General features: G+C 35.1%; 2 protein-coding genes across 6 annotated transcripts; one reads left to right on the top strand and one right to left on the bottom strand.

Moving 5' to 3' along the window:
• Positions 1-354: 354 nt before the first annotated feature.
• Positions 355-11,062, top strand: LOC129284430 (serine/threonine-protein phosphatase 7). Of its 5 annotated transcripts, none has more exons than XM_054919917.1 (6): positions 358-1,226; positions 1,707-1,815; positions 1,897-2,201; positions 6,462-6,608; positions 10,043-10,150; positions 10,713-10,881. In XM_054919917.1, the coding sequence occupies exons 1-6, from the start codon at positions 624-626 to the stop codon at positions 10,788-10,790; spliced, it is 1,350 nt and encodes a 449-aa protein (XP_054775892.1). In that variant the 5' UTR covers positions 358-623; the 3' UTR covers positions 10,791-10,881. The 5 variants fall into 5 exon arrangements, with proteins under 5 accessions (XP_054775891.1, XP_054775890.1, XP_054775892.1 ...); XM_054919914.1 differs by adding an exon at positions 10,954-11,062 and having other exon boundaries at positions 360-1,226; positions 1,707-2,201; positions 10,713-10,827; XM_054919916.1 differs by lacking the exons at positions 10,043-10,150; positions 10,713-10,881 and adding exons at positions 7,231-7,302; positions 7,392-10,036 and having other exon boundaries at positions 355-1,226; positions 1,707-2,201.
• A 1,721-nt stretch (positions 11,063-12,783) lies between these two features.
• LOC129284429 (AT-rich interactive domain-containing protein 3-like) lies at positions 12,784-23,704 on the bottom strand. The gene is made up of 13 exons (XM_054919911.1): positions 23,546-23,704; positions 22,558-23,360; positions 22,413-22,452; positions 19,534-19,586; positions 16,645-16,690; positions 16,275-16,367; positions 15,448-15,555; positions 15,295-15,346; positions 15,128-15,203; positions 14,873-14,939; positions 14,743-14,793; positions 14,017-14,109; positions 12,784-13,123 (listed from the first exon to the last, which is right to left on the bottom strand). The coding sequence occupies exons 2-13, from the start codon at positions 23,316-23,318 to the stop codon at positions 13,022-13,024; spliced, it is 1,542 nt and encodes a 513-aa protein (XP_054775886.1). The 5' UTR covers positions 23,319-23,360; positions 23,546-23,704; the 3' UTR covers positions 12,784-13,021.
• Between the last annotated feature and the right edge of the window lie 329 nt (positions 23,705-24,033).

Below are 24,033 nucleotides of genomic sequence, written 5' to 3'. Positions count from 1 at the left end.
CAAAGATTAAAACTTTTCAAAATTTTATGTAAAAATATCATTTGGATAACTTATAAATTTTTCTATTTTAAGTACAAATTATGTAAATTATATGAAATAAATAGACATTTAATTGTTAATAAATGAATTTCAAATGTTTCTTATAGATGTTTATTGTGAATTTTTTAAAGGAACACTTTCATCTTTTTAAAAAAATAAATTATTAGCGATATCTTTGAACCTGCATGATTATTTCAGATTTAGCTTTCAGATGCAAATTTGACAATTTGTTGATGATTATGGGCTTCGGTGCAATTGTCCCAAAAGAACCTGAGCAAAATTGTGTAGCACGTGTAGCTATGCAATGATTACCGTATCCCAGGTTGTAGCCTGTAGAGGACCATATTTCCCTGTTTCCCTTTGGCGTTGAAACGCTAGGGTTCCGACTTCCGACAGCTACAGCAACTCCAAACCGAACAAAGCACAAGTCTCTGTTCTAAATATACACAGTTACACAAACTTGTTTGGAGTACCGCTAGTATATAATTCAGGGAAACGTATTCTGTACGACCTTAAAGTTTAGATTTATAATTCCAGAAATCACGGGACATGCCCTAAATTACAGAAAACAAGGGGATTGTTCTATGAATGCGTCCGCTTCAAATTCAGGCACTTCTTGTACAATGTCTTCGTCTACAATGATCATTTCTGCTGATACAGCAGAGCCTTCTCCGCTTGATTCAGTTCCCACCTCGGCCGTCAATGGTTCTGCTACCTCTCCTTTGAACAGTGACCAAAACCCACCTCACTCATCCGCATCTTTGTCCCCGCCTCCAGAACTCGAACTACCTGTATCGTGGCCCCAGGATGGAAAGCTTAGTCTCGATTGGATCTATAATCTTATGGCTTGCTTCGACTGGTCTTCCAAGAACCTCTCCCCTTCTGAATTTCCTTGTGTTTTCCCGGTCCATGTCTTCGACTCTCTCATCCTTGTGGCTTCCAAAATGCTTCACAAAGAACCTAACTGTGTATCTGTAGACCCCTTTCAACCCAATTCTGACTCCCGGGACCGAGCTGCTTCCGCAGTTGTCGTTGTGGGGGACGTTCACGGCCAATTGCATGATCTATTGTTCCTCCTTAGGGATGCTGGTTATCCTTCTCAAAATCGCATATTCGTCTTCAATGGGGATTATGTTGATAGAGGAGCTTGGGGTCTGGAAACTTTCTTACTCTTGTTAGCGTGGAAGGTAAATGTCGGACTTTCCTATTCAAAATTTCTCCTTTTATATTTTGCGATTCTATTGCATTTTTTCTTTTTGAACAATTCTCACTTGATCCGTTGCTGGGGCAGTGGTCGGTGGTCCTAATTTCTTTGCTAGGTGCTTATTCTTCTTTGTTACACAAGAAAGCTAGCGCGCGCGCGCGCACACACACACACACATTTTGTATGCGATGTAGCGTAAGTTCCTTATTGTTCATGAAATTTGATTTTTTGCCGATGCCAATCTTACGTTATACTCTGTCCTACGCGGTTACAGTACATATTCGATGCTATAGTTTAGTTATCGTCGCTAATATGTGAATGTCTAAACTAGTAATAATAAGCTAGTATTTGCTTTATTATCACCAACCAAGCTCTAATTACTGAAAATGGGTATAATCTTCTTGTCATTGTGGTATAAAGTCTTTTAGTTTATGTTAATGCCACTCCATTTTATTTTGCTCAGGTGTTTATGCCGCATAATGTGTATTTACTGCGTGGGAATCACGAATCAAAATACTGTACATCTGTTTATGGCTTTGAGAAGGAAGTTATGGCAAAGTACAGTGATAAAGGTAAGCATGTATATCGGAAATGTTTGGGATGCTTTGAAGGTCTTCCTTTGGCATCTATTATAGCTGGACGTGTATACACAGCTCATGGAGGACTTTTCCGCAGTGTATCTGTGACTCCATCGAAGAGATTAAAAGGAAAGAGGAACCGTAAGAATTATTCCATCCCTGATAATAAAACCTTGTCTCTTGGTTCGTTGGAAGAATTATCTAAAGCTCGGCGATCAGTTCTTGATCCTCCTTGGGAAGGTTCAAACCTGATTCCTGGCGATGTTTTGTGGTCTGATCCTTCGCAAACTCCTGGCCTTTCTCCGAACAAAGAAAGAGGCATTGGCTTATTGTGGGGTCCTGATTGTACTGAGGAATTCTTGAAGAAGTATCAACTAAAGGTACTAATCTGGTTGCCATTGTTCTTGGGATGTTTTTGTTTGTGGTGATTTTCATGACATATTTATAACCAAAAGAATAACGTTTTCATATATTGATAACTATGGGAGTGTATATTATCCTATATCGGTTATTTGCACAAGATTTCTGGTCCTCAACGGACAAATTGTTTCTAAGTTTTGACTTTTTTCCTCTTGTGAGCTTCAGAATCCTTGCTCGCTTAGTTGCACTTCTCCAAGTGAAGCTATTAAGACCATGTAATGATAACTGATGCATATATTTTTAGCATGATATTTCCCTATGTCAAAAGGAAAAGCTTATTTTAAGGGGGTAAAATCAAATACGTACCTTATGAAACTGGACTTTGCTGTGAATTTTTGAAGTACAACAACAACAACAACAAGCCTTACCCCACTAGATGGAGTCGGCCACATGGATTATATGACGTCATTGTACTCTATCATTTATTAAATTTTTAGAAATATTGTTAATTAAAAGTTCTTGCTTAACAACCTCTAAAAGTGTTCTTTTCGGTCTTCCTCTATCCTTCTTGACAAGGTTCAAAGTCATTTATTTCACTTTCCTCACAAGTGCCTCCCGTGGTTTTCTTTGTACATGTCCGAATCACTATAAACAATTTTTTACCATTTTTCGTTCAATAGATACCACGCTCACTTTTTCCTGTATTCGCTCATTTCAAATTTTGTCTTTATGTGTATATTCACACATCTATCTCAACATTTTCATCTCTGCTATTCTAACTTTATACTCTAGGTGTTTCGTCAAAGCCTAACTTATAGCAGTTCAATACAACTTTCCTTTAAACTTATCAGGTACTTTACGCTTGCAGATAACTTCTTTAGCTTTTCTCTAATTAAACCACCCTGCTTGTATTTTATGTACAATATCTCTATCAATTTTCCCATTTTATTGAATAATTGCTCCCAGATATCTAAACTTTTCCATTTGAGGTATGGTCTGATCACCCAATTTCACTTCCAAGTTACTGCTCATTGATCCTATCAAAATTGCAATGTAAATATTCTGTTTTACTCCTACTTAGGCGGAAACTTTTTGACTTCAATATCTTCTTCCATAACTTAAGTTTACAATTTATCTCTTTTCTTGCCTTTGCAATAAGAACTATATCTTTTGCAAGGAGCATGTGTTTAAGAATTTTCTCTTGAATATGTTCAGTTAAAACATCTAAGGCTAGATCAAACAAATGAAGACTTAAAGATGATCCTTGATACAGTCCAATTTTTATAGAAAAATCTTTTATTTTACTACCAAGCATTCTTATACTAGTTGTTGCCCTTTCATATATGGTTTGTATGGCTCGAATATAGACAACCCGAATACTTTTCTTTTCCAATGCCTTACAAAGTACTTTTCTCGATATACGATAATAAGCTTTTTCTAAATCAATGAAAACCATATGTAAATCTTTTCCTTTACAATGATACTTTTTCATTAATCCCCTTAGTAAATAAATCGCTTCTGTAGTTGCTCTCCCTGATATGAAGCTGAATTGATTCTTAGAAATACTAGTTTTCAATCTCAACCTATGCCCAATCACTATTTCCCCATAATATGACTCATAAGTTTATTTCATCTATAGTTGACACAATTCTGAATATCTCCTTTATCTTTATAAACAGGAATTAAGATGCTTTTCCTCCAATCGTTTGGCATTCTCTTGGATTGTAATATCTCATTAAATAACTTAGTTAACCACTGCACTCCTTCTTCACCCAAACATTTTCATATTTCAATAGAGATACAATCAGGTTCATTGGCTCTGTCATTTGCCATTTTCTTAAGAGCTTCTCTCATTTCCCAAGCTCAGATTCTTCAATAAAATGACAAATTTTATTCTCTTTTAGGAGTTATTAAATCTTTCAAGTTAATTGACGAATTCCCATCATCATTGAAAAGTTTAGAAAAGTATGTCTTTCATCTGCTTTTAATATCATTATTTGTGACCAAAACAATTCCCTCTTCATCCTTTATACACCTCACTTGTTTTAAATCTCTTGATTTTCTTTCCTTACTCTTAGCAATCTTATAAATTTTTTGTTCTTCATCATTTGTCTTAAGACCATTATAAAACTCTTCAAATGCTTTAGAATGAGCTTCACTCACGGCCTTCTTAGTTTCTCTTTTAGCCATATGATACTTTTTTCAATTTTCATTATCATTGCACAAATGGATGGTTTTGAAACACTCCTTTTTATACTTGATTTTTTCCTATATGCTATCATTCCATCACTAAGACTCCTTATCTCTCAGACCAAAACCTCTTGATTCTCCCAAAACTTTTTTTACAATCTTCCTTATCTTCACAGCCAAGTGTTCCCACAAGGTATTAGCACTTCCTCGAGCCTCCCAAATTCCTTCAGCCAAGAGATTTCTCTTGAAAATTTCTCTCTTCACCTTTTAATTGCCACCATTTAATCCTTGAAGTTATTACTTGTCGATGCTTTTTGCTTTTACTCATAATACACATATCAAGGACAAGGATCTTGTGTTGTGTCATAACAGCATTCTCAGAAATCACCTTACAATTTTTACAAAGTCTTCTATCCACGTTCCTTACCAAAAAGAAATCAATTTGTGACCTTAAAGCTTCGCTTTTATAAGTGATGAGATGCTCATCCTTCTTCTTGAAATAGATATTGGCAATCTTGAAGTCATATGCCAAAGAGAAATCAATGATATGTTGTCCTTCATTATTTAGTTCCCCAAAACCCAAGCCACCATGCACCCTTGTATAATGACCTGCCTCCCTCTTGACATGTTCATTAAAATCTCCTTCAATAAAGATCTTTTCATTATGTGGTATGCTTTCGATCAACCCCTCCAAGTTTCCTCAAAATAATTCTTTAAGATTGGCTTCTGTCCTAACTTGAGTTGCATAAGCGTTGGAAATATTGATAATCTCCCATCCGATGATCATTTTTAAGGAAATCATTCTGTCTCCAATTTTGTTAACTTCTATCACGTTTTTCTTCCACTCCTTATCGACAATTCGACAATGATACCCACCCTATTGTGTGTGTTTACTTTCCTAGTAAACCAGAGTTTGAAACCTTGGACATCCTTAGCTTGTCCACTAGCACATTTAGTCTCCTGCAGGCACAAGATGTTAATTTTTCTCTTAATCATAACTTCTACCACCTCTATAGATTTACCAGTCAAGGCCCTAACATTCCAAGTACCAAGTCTGATCTTGCTCACATGCACTAACTTCTTTAGCTGTGCTTGTTCAAAATAATGCAGTAGCTCTTGCTTATTTAACACTACATTCGAGCGTCGATGCAGCAGTCCTAACTCAGTTATTACTGTACTCGAGCCATGCAGCGCATTACTTACAGGCAACGACCTAGCATTAGTGTAAAAATGTCTATTGTCTATATCCATGTGAGATTCAACAAAGTTTTACATTGGCTGTTAAGGGCTTAACACAACCCTCCTCTTTTGTTTGGGCTTGGGACTTGCTATAAAACATAGGCGAAGTTGAATTTTTGAAGTGCAATGTGAGAAAATTATTTGATAGCTAGAGTTCTTGGGTGGATTATTGGCTTGTATCCTTGTTGGCTTGTATCCTTGTTCATTTCTGATTGGAACTGGGTTCTTGCATGGGTCATTTCTTTGTACACGAGTTATCCAAATGGACAAGCAGTTGAGTGATTGTCTGTGCTCAGTACATGAAGCACTGACGCTAGTAAAAAATGTGTCCAATTTTATCACGTACTGGCACTTATACTCTAAACATGCTCAAACATAAGTCAAATATATCTGATTGAGATTTTCATGCATTTGTTGGTAATTTCTTACCTATGTGGCCCAGTACTTCCACAGCATATAAATTTTGCTATCTATTCTCAATGTGTGTAATATTCCTATGCCCTTCGTGTATGCGTCATGGTTGTTGAGCTGTATAACTGATTATAACAATTTATTTGAGCATGTGGATATGCATGGAAGGCTGGCAACCTTAATAATTAATCAACTACAAAATGATCAAATAACTTTAGTGCTTCATCATGCATCTACCTCATTTGTCCATGAAGCAGAGCGACGAGACATGTATTTGCCCACTATTTTTATCATAGCTTCATGTAATTCCATTCTATTTTTCCTTTACTCCCTACTTTGTGGATGTGATATTTTCTAATTTATCCTGTTTATGAAATCAAAATGTAGCCTTTTGCTTAAGAATATTACTGATGCATGTCTTATCACATTTGTTCGGCCAGTTTATCATCAGGTCACATGAAGGTCCTGATGCGAGAGAAAAGAGGGATGGTTTTGATGGAATGGATGAAGGTTACACTATCGATCATATTGTGGACTCTGGAAAGATGATCACCCTTTTCAGTGCTCCAGATTACCCACAGTTTCAGGTTTTTTTCACTCCTCTTGGCTTCGTTTGACTTGTTCTATCTGCCTGGTCCTTCTCTGTTGAGGTCTGACTCTTATGTGTCAGGGCCTAACACTTAGTTTGATTTATACTATTCACTCATGCTAACTTTTCTCTTCAATGCGAAATAATTAACATGCTGAGTTTCTCATTTAAATGAGAACTTTATTGCCATTATACTGTGCAGCTAGAATGCTTAGGATAAATTTCGGTCAAAAAAAAAAAAAAGATGCTTAGGATAAATAGCTTCAGTGAGACTCGATGAAAGGAATTCTGTATGATACAACCAAACTACATCTATGAAACTCTGTCTTTAGTGATGTTTCAAAGAAGAAAGAATTGCTGAATAGCTACTCGCCTGCTCCTTGCAATGGCTTGCCGTGTTGGATGCAAAAAAGCTTCCAAAGGGATATAACATAGTAATGATATGCAAATACTTCTTTGGCTCCGTTTGGTACAAAGTAAGAAATGGGAATCGGCCTTTTCAAGAAATGGAATTTTCTAACATCAATGCATGTTTGGCATGGATGAAAAGTTATTGGAGACCATATAAAAGCAAGACTAAAATGGAATGAGCTGTTAACTGACACAAATTCCTTTCCTAGAAACCTGTTGTCCGTTCTCTGTCAAAGAAGTGCGGAGCAATTCCTCTGCTTGAAAGATCAAGTGACAATTGGGTAAGCAAATTTCATAAATTTCATAGAGATCCATAGAAGGAAAATTGCACAACTCTTCATATCTTCTGGTGACGGTTACATGCCAGCAGCTGGTCTTAAGTGACGGCAATGACTGCAAATACAATGGTTTGAGACGATCATGAGGAAGCTAACGGCAAAACCAAAAAGTGGCACCAGGGGAAGATCTGTAGCATGATGACTGGCTATCATAGCAGTGAATGACTGTCATGGGTTGGGAGCTTGTGTGCAGCTCTCTGGTGACAGCATCAACAACTTTCATGTGGGGAATATTTTGTGGCAAAAGTCCTCTGCTTTCAAGTGGCTAGTTAATTAGGCTAGGAGGGGCAAATTTGTCAAGAAAGATGATTCCCAGGAACCAGTACATTTCCTCTCATAAATTAGAGATGTCCTCTCCCGCAAATGAGGGAATTGATGATTTCTGAGGATAGCAGTCTGGCTTGTACCAAACATCAGGAAAGCTCTTTTCCCCCACCCATTCCCTTTCCCTATCTCTCTCTCTCCTATATCTAACAGGACATAAATGCATTGTTAATCTTTTATTTTTGAGAAGAACCAAAAGCTCGAAGGTATTTAGAATTTTTGAATTGTCTGATAGAAAAAATAGTCGATAATCTTCTCTGAAACAGCTCTTTTATTAGCTGGTTACTATTCATTTCAAGAGTAGGAATTGTGTGAACCAGTCATGACATGTGGCCTTGCACTATGTCAATTAAAGCAATATTATTAATTGTGATGTGAACAAACAGTGCAAATTGAGTCAAGCCATTGTTCTTTGACTTCTGTACTTCTGGTCCCTCCTTATTGTGGTTATAGTGTAGTTGAAGCAGGGAAAGATCATGTCTTATGCTTGGTGCACATTACTCAAGCACATGTATGAGGAAGTAATGGAAACTTTAAATGCATTCTGTGTAGTATTCCATATCAAATATTCATATATTCATGATGTCTTCCTTATCTAGGCCGGAGGTTGAATTCTTTATATTCTTTTATTTCTTGTAGTCTTGCCTGCAATTGTAATTTGATGCAAGATGGTTGTTTGCTTTGTTATGCTTCTATCCTGTTACAAATTAGATTTGTTTGCTGCAGAGATTTGATCTCGCTTAAATTTCCTGTTTGTGTGCTTTATGTCAAAAAATAGTTGCCAATTTCCTTTTTGTCTTGCTAAAATGAATGTGAATTTCCTGTTTGTGTATTTTATGTAAAAAATGCTTATTTGTGAATTTCCTGTTTGTGTATTTTATGTAAAAAATGCTTATTAGTTGAACCGCCCAATGTGATTCATCACTCAATCTTTTGGGTTAATGAGCATTTTAGATCCTAACTTATTGGGCGAATAGTAAGAATCTTGAACTTCTGAAATATGTTAAAACTCCTCTCAACTTCTAAATTATGAGAGTCTGAAATCTCACTATTAAGTTGGAGAAAACAATTGTTACTTTTATAGTGGTGAGGCCTAGTCATATGTTGATGTGGCACTAATCTTGACCCTTACAAATAATGGTTGTTTTTTCTAACTTAACTGCGGGGTTTCAGGTGCTTGGAATTTAGAAGTTGAGAGAAGTTTTTTGCGCATTTTAAAAGTTTAGGATTTAAGATGCTATTCTTGCAATAGTTTAAGGTTTAAGATGATCATTAACTCTTCTTTCTTTCTTTTTTTTTTTGGATAAAGGTGCAAAGTTAGTCACGAATTATTTTCTGACGAATACTGGATAGCCTATGTTATTAAGTGATGCAAAATAAATTGTCAACTAAAGAAAATAGAGCATCTAGCTCCAACCGTTAGGTTTGAGCAAATGACGTTAATTTCTCCCTCTCTCTCCAAATCTTCTCTCTCTAACCCTCTCATCGATCTCTTCCTCTTTGCACCTGCATCCACAGCTTCCATCACCAAGTTCCATCCATACTGTGTCATAAATGCTCCCACTACTCTGCGTCCAAGAATTAGCCCAGTTTCTCAAAATCAGTCCTTCTCTTTCGTTGTGTTTTCGAATCCTCTTGGGAACCATGCTTTGTTTTTTGTGTCATCATCTTACTTGATCTTATTTATAGCCCAGATAAATTCCAACCCTGATGCCTCCAAACCCAAAGCTGTCTTCTTTAATAGCTCGTTAGTGAACGTTGTGGTGCTTCCAAAGCATACGTAAATCACTGAGTTTGGTTCCTTGTGGTCCAGCCACTTCAGGCATTCATGGTTTATGTTTGAGGCTAAAGCTTGATTTCGCCTGTTTGCTTTTACTTCTGTGTCGTTAGTTCAGAGCGAGGCTGGGCCTATGTTCCAAGGATTTCTTCCAAGAACGTTCCTGTAGAAATCTGAATAAGCTGGCTCAAGCTTGTAAAAGCTGTTCACCATGACCCTATAGCATTTGGAGTCTGAATCTGCGGAAGTCCTGAACACTTTGGACACCTCTGTTTCATCATCTTCGAGCTTTCTAGAATCTGCAACAATGGGAATCTGTGGGAGTGAGGGCTAGAGAGAAAAGATCTAGAGAGAGAGGGAGAAATTATGTTTGACTCAAAATGAACGGTAGATGCTAGATGCTCTGTTTTTAATTAGTTGATAATCTATTTTGCATCACTTGATAGTATAAGCTATTTGGTATTCTTTAAAAAATAGTTCATAATTAAATTTGTACTTTTAACCCCTTTTTTCCCCATAAAATTCGTTTCTGGGTTAAACTGTTTTGGAGTTCCTTCAATCTAGGCACTGTTTTTCCTGCAGGCAACAGATGACAGGTATAATAACAAAGGCGCTTATGTTGTCCTTGAACCCCCGCATTTTGACAATCCAGTATTTCATTGCTTTGAAGCAGTTATACCAAGGCCCAAGGTAAAAAAAAATAATTGCCCATAAACCGATGAATAGAAGCCTGTTTGGTTTGTGTTAAAAAAAAAAATTTGGATAAATATTTTGGATTTAATTGTTTTCATATTTTTTCTCATTTCTTGTTTTTAAAAACAAAAGAATGGAAACATCTTAAATTTATTTTCATTTTATTTCTTATTTTCAAAACACATTACATTTGATTATTTAAAAATATAGTCTGCTTGATTAATTTTTATCTGCAACCATTAATCATCTGCAACCACATTATCAGCCTATTTTTTAATTTCAAAACTGTTTTTAAGTTAACGTAATTAAACAGATTTTTATTTTGTTTTGCTTTAAAAAGTAATTTTGAGAACTGTATTGCAAAACAGTTTTTATAAACAAAAAATGAGAATATAAACCAAACAAAGTTCAAATTATCCTAAGATCCTAATAAGCTTTAGTGTAATCGTTATTGTGAGGACCTTGAATTGGTTGTAAATGCGGTTTTGATTTGTGTTGTAGCTTTTGTGGGTGAAGTTGTGTTGATTTTTTGTTTGTAATTCCGTATTCTGTGATGCAGGTGAATGCTTATTATGATTATGAAGAGGTGATAAACTCGGATGAAGAATTGGACTTGGCATCCATGGTGACTGCCTGAGAAGTGAGGAGGGATTTATGTTGTGAGGAATATTTTTGAAATACATTTCATGTAAAATGAGTATTATTTTATTTAAAATATTGTTGATATCTTTTTTGTGCACAAAAATTATCACATCCTTCATTGTTTATACGCGGAATGCGTTCTGGGGAAAAAATCTATTTATTATATCCGTGTATTGTGTGGACGAAATATGTTAAAAGAAACACAAGGGTTCGCTATCTGCGGTGTGCTTCAAACTCTTCAGTTTTGATACGAATTTATCAAGACAAGACCGGGGCGCCCTTTTCTGTGTTTTTTGGAAAATTATTGCCTTCGTGTATAATAGTATAGAATCGTGCACGTGTGAAGGAATTATGCTTGTTTACTAGATGCTTTTGCAATTGGAGAAATTCGTATACTTAATTTTGTATACTTAACATAGAATCTTTTATAAATTATTTATTTATATTAAATTTTTATTAATTTTATTAACTTATTAAGTTTCATTTTGCATGATTTGATAGGACACAGGTATATTGAGTACAACTTACCTTTAGCGATTTTGCTTAAAAATCAACTTTTTTAAAAAAAACTGAAAATCAACCTTTAATGGCCAGCCTTTAGATTTTTTCCGTATTTAGGTTTGAATTATGAATTGTCAACAATTACTATTTAAAGGAACTCGCTCCAAAAAAAAAAACAAAAGAAAAATAGTTGTTTTGATAAGAAAAAAAATTAAGGGTAGTTATATTCAATTGATCTAAATCTCGAAGCATGTCACTGGTTCTCATCTTGCCTTCACATGGGCGAGTGATAAAAATAATTTAAAAAAAATGATAAAATGGCCCACTGGTTAAAAAAAAAATCTCCAAAAAATATGGATTAAATTTTTAAAAATTTAAAAGTATAGCCAATTTACATTAATATGCAAAAAGTTAATCATTGATATACAATGATTTATCATTAAAAATTTAAAATTTATAAAAAGTTTATCATTGATATATAATTGTAACAATATAATAGATCAGTCATAATACAAAATATAATAAATATTCGGCTATTTGTTTGGTTTGATGCAAAAATCTTAAAAAAAAAAAACGCCCTTGTGCAATGAATGATTGTTTTAAGGATTTTTTGTTTTTTATGGGATTGTTTTAAGGATGAATGAAGTCCTTATTGTAGAATAAAATTTAAAGCAACTAAATTTTATGTAAAACATATAAATGTTTTTCAATTTTCATTATTTTTTTACGTATCAATTTTTAAGAGAAAATACATTCCTTTACCCATCTTTCAAATGAACAAAAGATATTTTCCTAGCGTTAATAGGATTAATTCCCTCGGGAGAAGACCAATATCAACAAAACTACGCTTGCAGAAAACTCAGAACCCATATTCCAGTTGCGTTGCGTAAATCTATGATCCATGTTAAAAAAACTGAACAATTCAGATTTAAAAAAACATTTCCTTTACCCATCTTCCAAATGAACACGATATTTTCGTGACATTAATATCACTAATTACCTAATAAGCAGGCCACTACCAATAATTAGGAAGAATGTAGGTTAGCTCCCAAAAGGATTAAATTAATGATCATTAAATCTCCATCAAATTTGTTGAAAAGATTGTAAAATTAATTCAGTTAAAACATAAATTTCCATTACAAGAGATACTAAAAAATTTATTTATAATTAAGATTTAAATTTGTAATCATCAGAATCAATATTTTTATATTATTTAAAAAAAATTATCAAAAATTTAACTATCATTAATTCAATGCATTGGACCTAACTGTCTTTCTCCCATGAAAGTATGCTCATGGAAAACGCAGAACCCCTAGTCCAGTTATTATGCAACGTATATACATGATCCAGGTCATCCTGCAACCTCCAACAAAATAACTTGCGAGAGAAGTAATTTTCAGTTTCATAAATGTTTTGGGAGGTATATTATAGATTGATCAAGAAATGGGAAAAAAAAAAAATAGACGACAACTACCAGAACCAAAAAAGAAAAAAAATCAACAGCTAGCTACATAATATTTGAGATATACTACAGTAAAATCCTAACTATAAAATATTTGAGACAGGATCACAATGCAATTCTTGAGAAAACATATACTAAAATATTAAACATTAATTAACATAGAATATACACTCCACTGAGCTCGAAAAGTTGTCTACTAAAAGGCGGGATCCATTTCTCTAAATGGGATCAAGTTGAACAAATCACGTATGCAACAGCAACCACTACTCTGATTGTTCAAATGGGACACGAACAAACAGCTGTCCGTGCAATGTAACCACAGCCGATGTCTGATGAGGATCAATCCTTGAAGGCAAGCTTACAACCTACATTAATCAAGTACTTACACACATGAGTAGCATGCACACTTATACGAAACATAAATGTGGGAGGAACAAGACGGGGACATTTTTCATTTCGGTATGACAATCAAGGATATCCTCGAGGTGTCAGACATGAGATGAGTCCTTTCCCTGTTACTTGGCATACTCTCCCACGTCAATTTGGAGCATTTAGAATTACTCCTGAAGTACTAACAACATAAATTAAATCCAGGTCCGCAAGGCAAGATGGTATTTCTCTTTTGGATAAATATAGGCAACTTAAACAGTACACACTTTCAGCACATACTATCTCCGTCTCTGTATATAAAATATTTTTAATCGAATCACACAAACCAATAAAAGTTAGTTATCTAATTAAAAATATAACATTCCAACTTTGCCCCTAATTATTGTAAATAAAAAATGAATCTTTTTCCAAAATAAATTAATGATAGTACTTATCTTTTTTTCTTTTCAATTTAATAAGGGTATAATGGTCCATTCATTAAAAAATGCTAACAACCCCTTATAGTAAGGGACAAAAAAAGATTTTAAAAAACTTCTTATAGATAGGGACGGAGGGAGTATGTCATGAAATGTCAGTTGACTTCTAATGCATGAATTGCTCACAAAAGGGTATCGCAGAAAAGTGGTAGGTTCAGTGAAATCACAGATATTTTGATTCAAAATGCCAAAAAATGATTGATTGTTTCACTTGAAATTCAGCAGTGCTACTGTGAATATTCTAATTTTGGGGTGGGGCTGCCTGGGCGTTGCAACGTATAATCAAAACTTGTGATGCTATCAAGTTAAAAAGGTCGCAGCATGAGCTGTTGTAGGAAAATGAGAGATGACCAGATACGTCTTTTTTCCTTGCAGATGAAATAGAAGACTACCTTTTTGAAAGGTGTCACCCCCCAAGGATTATCAGGATGCTCAGGTTCACCACTAATGACCAAGCGTCCTGCTGGATCTGACTGAACACGGACCTGGTTTTAAAAAGCACATATAATGAAAACCAATGACAAATTCTATGTTTAAGCTCTAAACAATAGAAGTATTCTCAAATCAGTTTCAGTATTGTAAACTTTTTACTTTATTTTTATTTACTTTTTATTTTTTTGGGGACTTGTTGCTTCTTGTGTCCGCAAGATTGAGTTAAAAATATTTGTAATTCTATCAAACATTCAAATACATGTAAAACCCAACAAGCCTAGATGAAGGAAAATTTCAAAAATTAGATCTTACATGACTGGGTTACTGAAAGAGACGTTTTGATTAACAATATATATATAAAGATTTGGTTGTTGATTACTTAAAGTGTTGTACAATCCATATAGCCAACCTCACAAACACCAATACTAGAAGTCCATTATGTATTCCTTTTCTTCTTTTTATTTTCTATACAATGTCTGTTATGCCTGTATAATGATTACTTAAAGTCAACAGTTAATCATTTTTATCTCTCTTACTTTTGTGAAGAACAGAAAGCCATGTTTTATCATCAAAGATTGCTTTAATTCAATTTTCCATTTCATTCTTTTTCAGAGTGTGCCAGACAAGTCAGAGAAAAGGAAACATATGAAGTACAGATAACAGAAACGAGAATATATCCCGGTTACCTCTTCTCGTAGAAGGCCAGGAACTAATGCGTAGACCTCAAAACAATCTTTCTGTACACAAAAAACATTTTGCTGAGTTAATTACATACACAGATTATCTCCAATTTCAACACAAGACAAATTAACTTACAGTTTTTTGGACATTTATCTTTACCCAATCAGCAGGAGGTCCCACATCAACAACTGCTGTGTCCAATCTAAAATAGCCACAGACATCAACGCAGAAGACAAGTTAGTAAAAGAACCATAATGCCAATTGCCTTAGTATAACATCCAATAGGGACGTGTCACATTTCATGAACGATTAACTAAACAAATAATCCAATAAATGAGAAAGCAAGCACAGCAAACAAAAGAAAAGAGAAACAGAAAATGTCATCTTAACTGTGGCTTTGATGGTTTACTGCGTGCTGCTTTGACTGCATTATCCATGTAAGATGGTTTCTTGCGTTTTAATAAGTCTGACCCAATCAGAGGAAGTGATCCAATAGTTAGAACCATTTAGCACAAATAACACTGTCAAAAACAACAATTAGGATGAAAGGGTCATACTGATGCTTTTAAGCTGCTTTTCACGCTTCTGCATGGGCATGGATGTCCTATCCTAAAGAAAACAAATGCATTATATGGTTACATTGCCATGAAAAATCCAGTAAACAAAATATCTAGGAGAACTTGTATCAGAATCTCAAATATAAACCAGACCTTAATAATTGGGTCACTAACTTCACCATTGCCAAGAAGGCGTTGTGAGTGCCAACCTTGCATGGCCCGTGCTGCAGCATCTCTCCGTGCCCTACCTGATGCTGAAGCCTAATTACACGCAGTCATCAGGCAAAAAGGATTGTAAGATGCAAATGTGGACAGTGACGCTGTTCAATTTTCAATCTTAATGCAACTAAATGAGGGACTTTAGGGAATTGTATGATGGCATAAACAATCTAATCATTTTCAATTAACATTGTGAACTTCTAGCGCTTTTTACACAATAAATGACTTCAAGTCAATGACATCAGATCTACTTTAAACTCACGCCTAAGCCTTGTAAAGATAAAGCATATCTGAACTCTGAAGTGATTCAAACTGATAGTTAAAACAGTAAATTGTATATCTCTCAAAAAAACAAAAGAAAAAGAAAATCATTTACTAACTCCACAGTTACAGCCTGTAGCATGCTAAATAATATAACTTGTGGGATGCCAAGTGACTTTATAACTATTCCCATTTTATTTCTGATACTTTGATAGAATGGAATGCCCAAAAGTTTAATGTGTTCGTTTTAAGATGCAAATGGACTTTCAGCAAAAGTATAAATTTTGTGTCTCAAAAAGGTAGTTTTGAAATCCATGCTTTGCTCAAAAAAAGAAAAAGAGAAAAGAAAAGAAAAGAAATCCATGCAAACGTAAAAAGCTGCACAGAAAAGCTGTATCCAACCATGCTCTTCAAGTCAATGAAGAGGAAAAAATTCACCCACAATTTGGCCCTCATAACATTAATCATGCTAAGAGATCAGACAGTAGTTCACATAATACCTGATTTTCAATATTTATAGGCTCTGAATGAGAAGCAATAGGAACAGTAAGCTCACCACCTTTTGTTTTATGCCTTTCATAATCAAGAAGAGCCTGGGGTAACATATTATAAGCAGCACAAATAAGGCTACAGGTGAATATTAAAAAAATCTAAAGGATATGAGCCTACACCAGACGGTGCAATTCCAAAGGGAAAACAACTGATGCACTCATCAGATATTTTGAAAATGAGTAAACTGTTAGCCGACTAAGTCTATAAGCTTTATTGAACTCCATCCATGTCAAACATGGGCAAATAAATATTTGAAGCCAGCTTAACAGAAGTAATAAATGAGAGAAAGCTAATTACAGTTCATTAATCTAAAATTACCTTTTCATAAAATCCTCGAAATGTCCATGATACAGTTGTACATGTCCTACAAAAGTTGGAGAAAACATAAACATATCACCAGACCATGAAATAACAAAACTTTCAATTTAAATGACTCAAAGTGTCCTCTCCCCCAACATCCAATAAAATGAAAGCAAATAAAAGTGGAAGCCAAGAAACAAGTACTTGGGTGGGGGAAGGAAGGAACCATTATACCAGTTTCGAAACTGATCTAGCTAGGATAATTCAATAGATTCATCAATCATAATTAATTTAGTATTGTTACGAATAATTCACAATTCCTCACTACCAATGGGTAAATAACTAGGGAGGGTATATCAGTCGTGTTGGAGAAAATGGTTAGAGTGGCCTATAAATAGTCCTCTAGGTACACTTGCAAATGCTATTGATGAATAAACTCTTCATTACTTACTTCCCAAAATCAATATTATGTCAGAGCCACTTTGGCTCAATGGCACCATAGATGCAATCACCGGAGAGATTTGGAGATCAAGTATCAACTGGAGCTTCAAGCTACAATAGCTGAGAACAATCAAACTTAACTGGAACAGAATACTCACAATCTTGGAGATTTGCAGTAATTTGCAGCTCAAATTGAAGCATTTATAGTTGATATGGTTGAGAAGATGACAATGCTACCTATGAACAACCATGGAGGTGAAATCAACTAAAAAGTCAAGCTCTAGCGGACCAGTGACAATGCCTCAATTCAGATTGTATGTGGCTCAACTAACAAACCAGACACACTACAATGCTCCAGTTAGTGTATAGGTGTTAACAGTTCTTTGAGGTGGATGAGATGGTGGTGGTGCATGACATTAAGCTCCAATATCCATGTAGAGAAATGGATATCAAGGCAGCACCCAAATTTTATGATGAAAAGTAGAAAGGTCACTAGTGAGAGTAGTACAAGGAGATTGAGGCAAAGGTCATTGATGTGTGACGTGTGAATCCAATTATGGTGATCAAGAACTTGAGACAGAAGGTTTTGGTTATGTTGAAAAGTATGAAGAGCAATTCGAGGAATTAAAGACGAAGGTTGACGTACATAATGAGGTTATGATAAGTTGATACATTGGAGGCTCAAGACATTCAAATGCAATGAGTGTTTCTAAGCTTTCAATACTAGTTATGAAACAACAAGCCTTATCCCAATAGGTTCTCCAATTTAGGTTGTGCATGAGCATACTCTTTCAAACTCAAAGAGCTGCACCTTGTTTATTGAGTGGTAGTGGAAGTGTAGTAAGTGCAGGAGTCAGCAGAGTCTCAAGTTTGATAGGGGCTCTTTCAAAACTGCAAGTTGCAAGGAAAAAGAGTCAGATGGTTTCTAGCTCAATTGACAGCTCTGGCAATAGCTCCAAGCTAGCTAGACATCTTAAAAGGAAATGGAAGAGAGAAGTAACAAAGGGCTTTGTTTCTAGAGCTCTACAAAATTTTCACCTGGTGATAAGTGCAAGGAATCACAACTTTTCTCTTTGTCAGTGCAAGATGATGGAGTTGATGGATGCCATAGAGGGAGAAGAGCAAGAGAAATCGATAGGAATTGTGAATACCATTGAAGGAAAGTATATTGCTTCAACTATGAAGATTAAGAAGCAATAAGTTTTTGTTTTGATAAACATAAGTAACGCACACAGTGCTATTGATGCTAACCCAGCAAAAAGCTGGGGACTTGCAACACAAGAAATCAAGGATGTGAAGGAGACAGTGTGAGATGCATGTGGGCTACAAAGAAATGCAAGGGCTTATAGCATGTCATGTAGAACTTTAGTTTCAAGGCTAGGTTGGGAGAATTACCTTTGGATATAGGCCATAAAGTGATGGCATTTCATTCGAATAGGAATTCTTGTCATTAGAGGTGTGGGTTGTATAGGCGGATTACCCAAGGAGGAAGTGTTGGTTCCTTGAATTCTTCATGCTGCTGAGTAAGGGTTACTCATCCACATGGAAAACCAACAAAAAGTGGGCTTGTCAAATGGCACTCCATTATTGAAGGAACAACAACAATTGGCTTACGTTTTGGAGTCTTACTATGATGTTTGTTAAGACAACTCCACTTCCACCTTCCACAAGATTTGATCACTAAATACATCATATGTAGTCTTGATGCAGAAAAAGGATAGGTCTTGGCACTTTTGCGTGCATTATAGGAGAATCAATGATGCCACTATTTAAGTATAAATTTTCCTTTTCCTTGAACTTGACAAAATCCTTGGCCAGAATATTGTAAAGTTTGACAATTTGCCTATTACTCAAGTTCTAGTTCGTTGGAAGCACTCCAATGTTGAAGATTCTACTTGGGAGGATTTGATTGCTATTTACCAACAATTTCCTACTTTTTCAACTATTGTTGTTGCTTCTAATACCATCCTTTCGGACAAGGACGCTTTCGTCTTTTCCTTCCCCCCAACCCTTTCTATTGGAGGTACATATTGTTATGAATTAATGGCAATTCCTAACCAAAAATCAGTAAGGTTGGAGGAAAGGGGTACAGTTACAATTGTAAAAGCTATTGATAATAAACTCTTCGTTTATAATTCCTTCTGACAGATATTGACACTTCAATTGCTCCCAACGACCTTTCCATGAAGACTGTCATTGCATAATGACATAACAAGCAACATATTCACAACACACATTGCAAACATGACATCCGACAGCATTCAAGAGATGTAAGACACTAGGCATCCAATTTGTCTGCCTAAAACCATTCAGTTCCAATTCCATGCTTCCAAAAATGATACCCCTCAATGTTTAGGCAATTTTAAAAGGTGAAAATGCGGCATTAGTTCAAAGGCCACAAATCTTCATGGTAACCAAAGTTCAATTAAACAGGTTCATGATGAGAAAGTATGTGCTGTCCCTTACTTTGGAGGCTTGAATGATTCTCCAACTTGCCGCCATAACTTACATGAGGTTACCTATCAATAAACACAAGTCAGTCAGACATATGCCTTGGCAACAATGAAAACAACCATTTAAACAAATTTCCAGCAGTGTCCAATTAGCATCCCCTTTTTAAGAAACAAGCCATTTATCCTATGGTAAAAATCACACCAAATGCATTAGAGTTAGAACAATTTCTACAATGCAGATGCAATGATGAAAGCAAAGGAGCTTCCTAAGTTATCAACTAATTGATTCATCAAAACTTGTAACCAAACAAAGCAATATTTCAACATCGATTAAGAGGCATTTGGTATGCTAGTCATAGTTTATCAAATCACAGCACAGATCACAAATTTAGATAGCTTATTTTCAAATTGTGAATAATCAATAATAAATAATATGCAATCAAAGAATTAGTGGAGAATAGATACTTAAAAGACATAAAGAATGATAAAGATGTCTATATTTATAAATCAAACAAAATACCTAAGTAAATTCCATTCAACTAAATCCAACCCATATAAAATTTAAGATGCATTGATGATATTAGATATAATATCTTTGATATTCAGACATCATCATTTGACTGATAATTAAATGTTCTTTTTCACTCTAAGTATTAGATTAAAATTCATTATGTTGATTTTATTTTAAAAATGATTTATCATCCCTAAACTTATGTTACCAAAACTATTCCAAGTTACAAACTTATATATACTAAGAATATAAAAGGAAGATAATCAAACGGGAATTTCTAACATATTATTTAAAAATATAAAACTGATTCCATCATATACTATATACTAATTATAAAAATTTTCAAGTAACTATCATTCAAAAGCAATTTATTATGCAATCTATATGTGTTTGTATCTAGTCAAGAAACAAACATTGTTAGTTTACAACCTAGCTTATAGGCACCGTCTAAGGAACCTCCCCTTTGAGATTAACAGTGACAAACATGCGGCACACATCAACAACACTGACAGAGATGCAAAGTTTTCATCATGAGTCAAAACTCTGTCTTATCATGTACTCCCTCCACTCCATTTTATCAAACATTTTTGGAGGTGATTTGGTGTTCCAAAATATATGATGTTTTGAAGAAAAATGAGGCTTCATTAATGCTGGTTATCTCAATATTACCCCTCATTATTTCACTCTTTCAATATATTTCTTTATCTCTTTCCCTTATTAAATGAAGGGTATTTTTTTGGAAATTTATAGAAAAATTAAGATTAAGATTTCAAATTATATTTATTTGACTTGTAATTTTACCAAAAAAATGTCTTATAAAATGGGATGGAGGGAATTAATATATATCTGCTTGCATCTAGTTAAGAAATCATACATTCCATCGATTTGCAACCTAGCTTGCAGACTGTGTATAAGGGACCACTAATTTGAGATTGGCAGAGAGATGCATACATAGCCACAAGACTAACACAAAAATGTCAGCTTTTTGTTGTGCGAGTCAAAACTCAGTTTTATTTTTCTCATTCCATCATATACCCCTAAATGTTCTTATTTGAAGTTTTGGACAGATGAAAAGATTTAGACTTTTTCAGTAGCCTGTAATGGACCCAATTGTTCAAGCTGAAACATTTTCAAGTTTCCTATATTTCTTTGAACTGCATAACCATGCAACTCATCCTTACAAGGTCAGCATCATTAAATCATATGATTTGCAAAAATATAGACCCCAGTTTATGCATATCGTAGGAAGAATTGGAAATCTCATAGACCATTGGCCAAATTGGAAGAATCTGTGCAATTTGACCCTATATGGATGAATGCTACAATTCTCCTGTGATTCAAAGAATGGTAGGAAAAAAAAATCAAATTTTTGCTGGGTCATGCAAATAGGTCCCACTAGTTAGCAACAAAAACCTCTTTGCTTACTTCATTCTTTTTTTTTTTTAATTGCTCACAAGTATTCTCCTATTGGAAGTAATCTTGTTCGAGGCACAATCGAATACTAAATGTGAACACCTCTCCCAGTGAAGGTTCAAACCTTAATTTGCCACGTCTTCCAACAACTTCATCACCTACTTTGATTTCACGTTTCTGTGAAATAAATATACAAATTGTTTCTGGATTATAACAAGAACCTCCTTTTTTATGAATCCATCTCACATCAATAACCCAACCCCTACCACCTACAGGTATTTTCAACAAGTTTAGTTTGGGTTGATACTTGAATGCCAAGTATAGCTCATAATAATCTATCTTACAAGGCATACAAGGATTCTTTTGCCATTTCCACTGGACCTAACCCCCCCCCAGCTGCTTTCTTCATTCTCTTCAAATGGAAACATTAAAAGCATATGATAGATTTGAGTCTTTTAAGTCTCCCTCTACCAAACACAAACTAAAGGTTCTTTAGATCGAGTTAGTATCAAAGACACTACATACTCACACATAAAAAAAGCAATATTACACAACATGAATGTATATAAAGTTGGATGAACTTCAATCAATTAACTAATTTTAGTGCAATACACCCAAAGGTTTAGTTGTTGATAGAGCATAATGATATCGCGCAATTCATATAGTTGACCCTAGTTGACCCTACTTACCAGAGTCCCTCACTTAAAAATTAGAATGCAAGATTCAGGGATAAGGTGACTCCATAACACATGCACACGCATACAAACATACAAACGTACATACAGATATTCATGCGATTTCCAATTTGTCATGATAGAATTCAACTGGTTAACACCACCGAAAAATATTAAACTACGGGCATCAAATATCTCTACCCAGGTTGAGAAAAAAGCTACATAAAATAATAAGAGTGCATCAATGGAAAAGGAGGAAAAAAACAAAATTTGAACACAGGCACGCAAGTGTACCTTGTCATAGCCACCCAATCTGGTCACCGCTCTCCACAACCTTATTTTCCACCAATTAAGCATTCAGGTGAATTAGATAAAAATTCAGAATTTATATTATTTATGCCATAGTAAAACTAAATTTCAATGAACAGGAAAAACTCACTTTAGACAATTAAGCCCCTCTCCATAGAACTTAGGAGGTTTAAATTCCATGCTCCTCTCCCTAAAGAAATTTTCAAGCTCCTTCATAAAAGCAGACTGCTCTGCTTCGGTACCTGACTCATTCCCATCATAGTCAACATCTAAAAAAGAGTGCTTTGTGTTTGAATTCCCTTTATCTACAAGTGTTGCAGCATGCTCTTCATGGACCTTACTCTCAACTTTTATGCCATTCTCAATCCCAGCTTTTGTATCAACGGGAACAGATTGCAGCGTTGCAAGTTCGTTATGACCCGAGGGTGAGGAATCACCATTGTTGCAAGTTTTACTGGCAGTGACTTCACAAGCTTCAGGCTTGACATCCTTAACTGTTTCAGCAGTATCCGCATTTTTCTCACCAACAGCAGCGTCACGCTCTATGCCCGTATGTGCCTGTGATAATTCTTTGACCTCATTCTTCACATCTGATACGTGTTCTGACTCGGTTTTAACCAAAATATGACCATTGGATTCAACTGGGACGGGGTGAAGAATATTTTGAGCTTCTTGTTGTTGAGTACCCTCCGACATAATCCCTGGTTCCAGATTTTTATCACCAGGAGGTGCCTCTACCTTCACATTTTCAACAAGATTCGTAGCTATTTCTTCTGGAAAAGAAGTAGAAGCAGCATCGAGTTGAACCTGTGCATCAATCAATTGCTTGCTTTGGTCCCCACCCTCTGGCACTTTCTGGCCAGATTCCTCGCTTTCGTTGGCATTACTCATCTCCAATTTTAACCGCGCATGAGAAAGCACAAACCCCTAAACCTGCGTATACGGAAACATGAGAAAAAGAAAAATGCCTTCGATGCCCCTCCACCCAAAACAAGAAAAAGAAAACTAGTTGGAACTAAACCCTAGTATTTTTAGCCAAAACTGCGTGCAGCTCGGAGGTCTTCTTTTTCACATTTCAAATTGTAATTAAAAAGAGAAATAAATAAATGCAAAATTACCTGCAACAAATTCAAGGCTACAGGAACAACCAAACCCTAAATAGCAAAAACAGTAAGTTGAATATGCTAAGCCCTAACTTATCCAGCCTTCGTTCCTTTATGCTACCCCCCTCGTACGTTCAGCAATCTTTACAATTCCAAATGTTCCGGCTGAAACGGCAGCCTTTATGGGATGCACTGTATACTCACGTCACGCTGGCAGACGACTGACGAGAGACGAGGTACTTTGATTTACGAAGGCGATACGACGCCGTAAAGACCTTTTTTTTCGGGTCAGTATGTTTTTCAATGACAGAAAAAAAAAAATTTGGTCAATGTCATTTTATTTTTAAAGACATGAGCTTTTATAGTTCCAATTAAAGGAGGTAATCTAGGTGACTGGGACTCAATTTAAATTAAATTTATTTGGATCAAATTTAAAATATATAAATAAGTAAAAAAATTTATATAGTTAAACTTGATTGTAACACTTCTTTTATAGTTTCAGT

This window comes from Prosopis cineraria, unplaced genomic scaffold, assembly GCF_029017545.1.
Source record: "Prosopis cineraria cultivar Desert tree isolate PC_DT_omini unplaced genomic scaffold, ASM2901754v1 PC10, whole genome shotgun sequence".
In the NCBI taxonomy this organism is placed as follows: domain Eukaryota; kingdom Viridiplantae; phylum Streptophyta; class Magnoliopsida; order Fabales; family Fabaceae; genus Prosopis; species Prosopis cineraria.
This window is presented reverse-complemented; position numbering and strand designations above follow the sequence as displayed.

Coding starts and splice junctions, on each gene's coding strand:
- LOC129284430 (XM_054919914.1), top strand. CDS start 624: ATGAATGCGTCCGCTTCAAATTCAGGCACTTCTTGTACAATGTCTTCG. Junction 2,202..6,461: donor TGAAGAAGTATCAACTAAAG/GTACTAATCTGG, acceptor TTGTTCGGCCAG/TTTATCATCAGGTCACATGA. Junction 10,151..10,712: donor CAGTTATACCAAGGCCCAAG/GTAAAAAAAAAT, acceptor TCTGTGATGCAG/GTGAATGCTTATTATGATTA.
- LOC129284429 (XM_054919911.1), bottom strand. CDS start 23,318: ATGAGTAATGCCAACGAAAGCGAGGAATCTGGCCAGAAAGTGCCAGAG. Junction 19,587..22,412: donor GATTGGGTGGCTATGACAAG/GTACACTTGCGT, acceptor GTTTATTGATAG/GTAACCTCATGTAAGTTATG. Junction 14,940..15,127: donor AGTAAACCATCAAAGCCACA/GTTAAGATGACA, acceptor TGGCTATTTTAG/ATTGGACACAGCAGTTGTTG.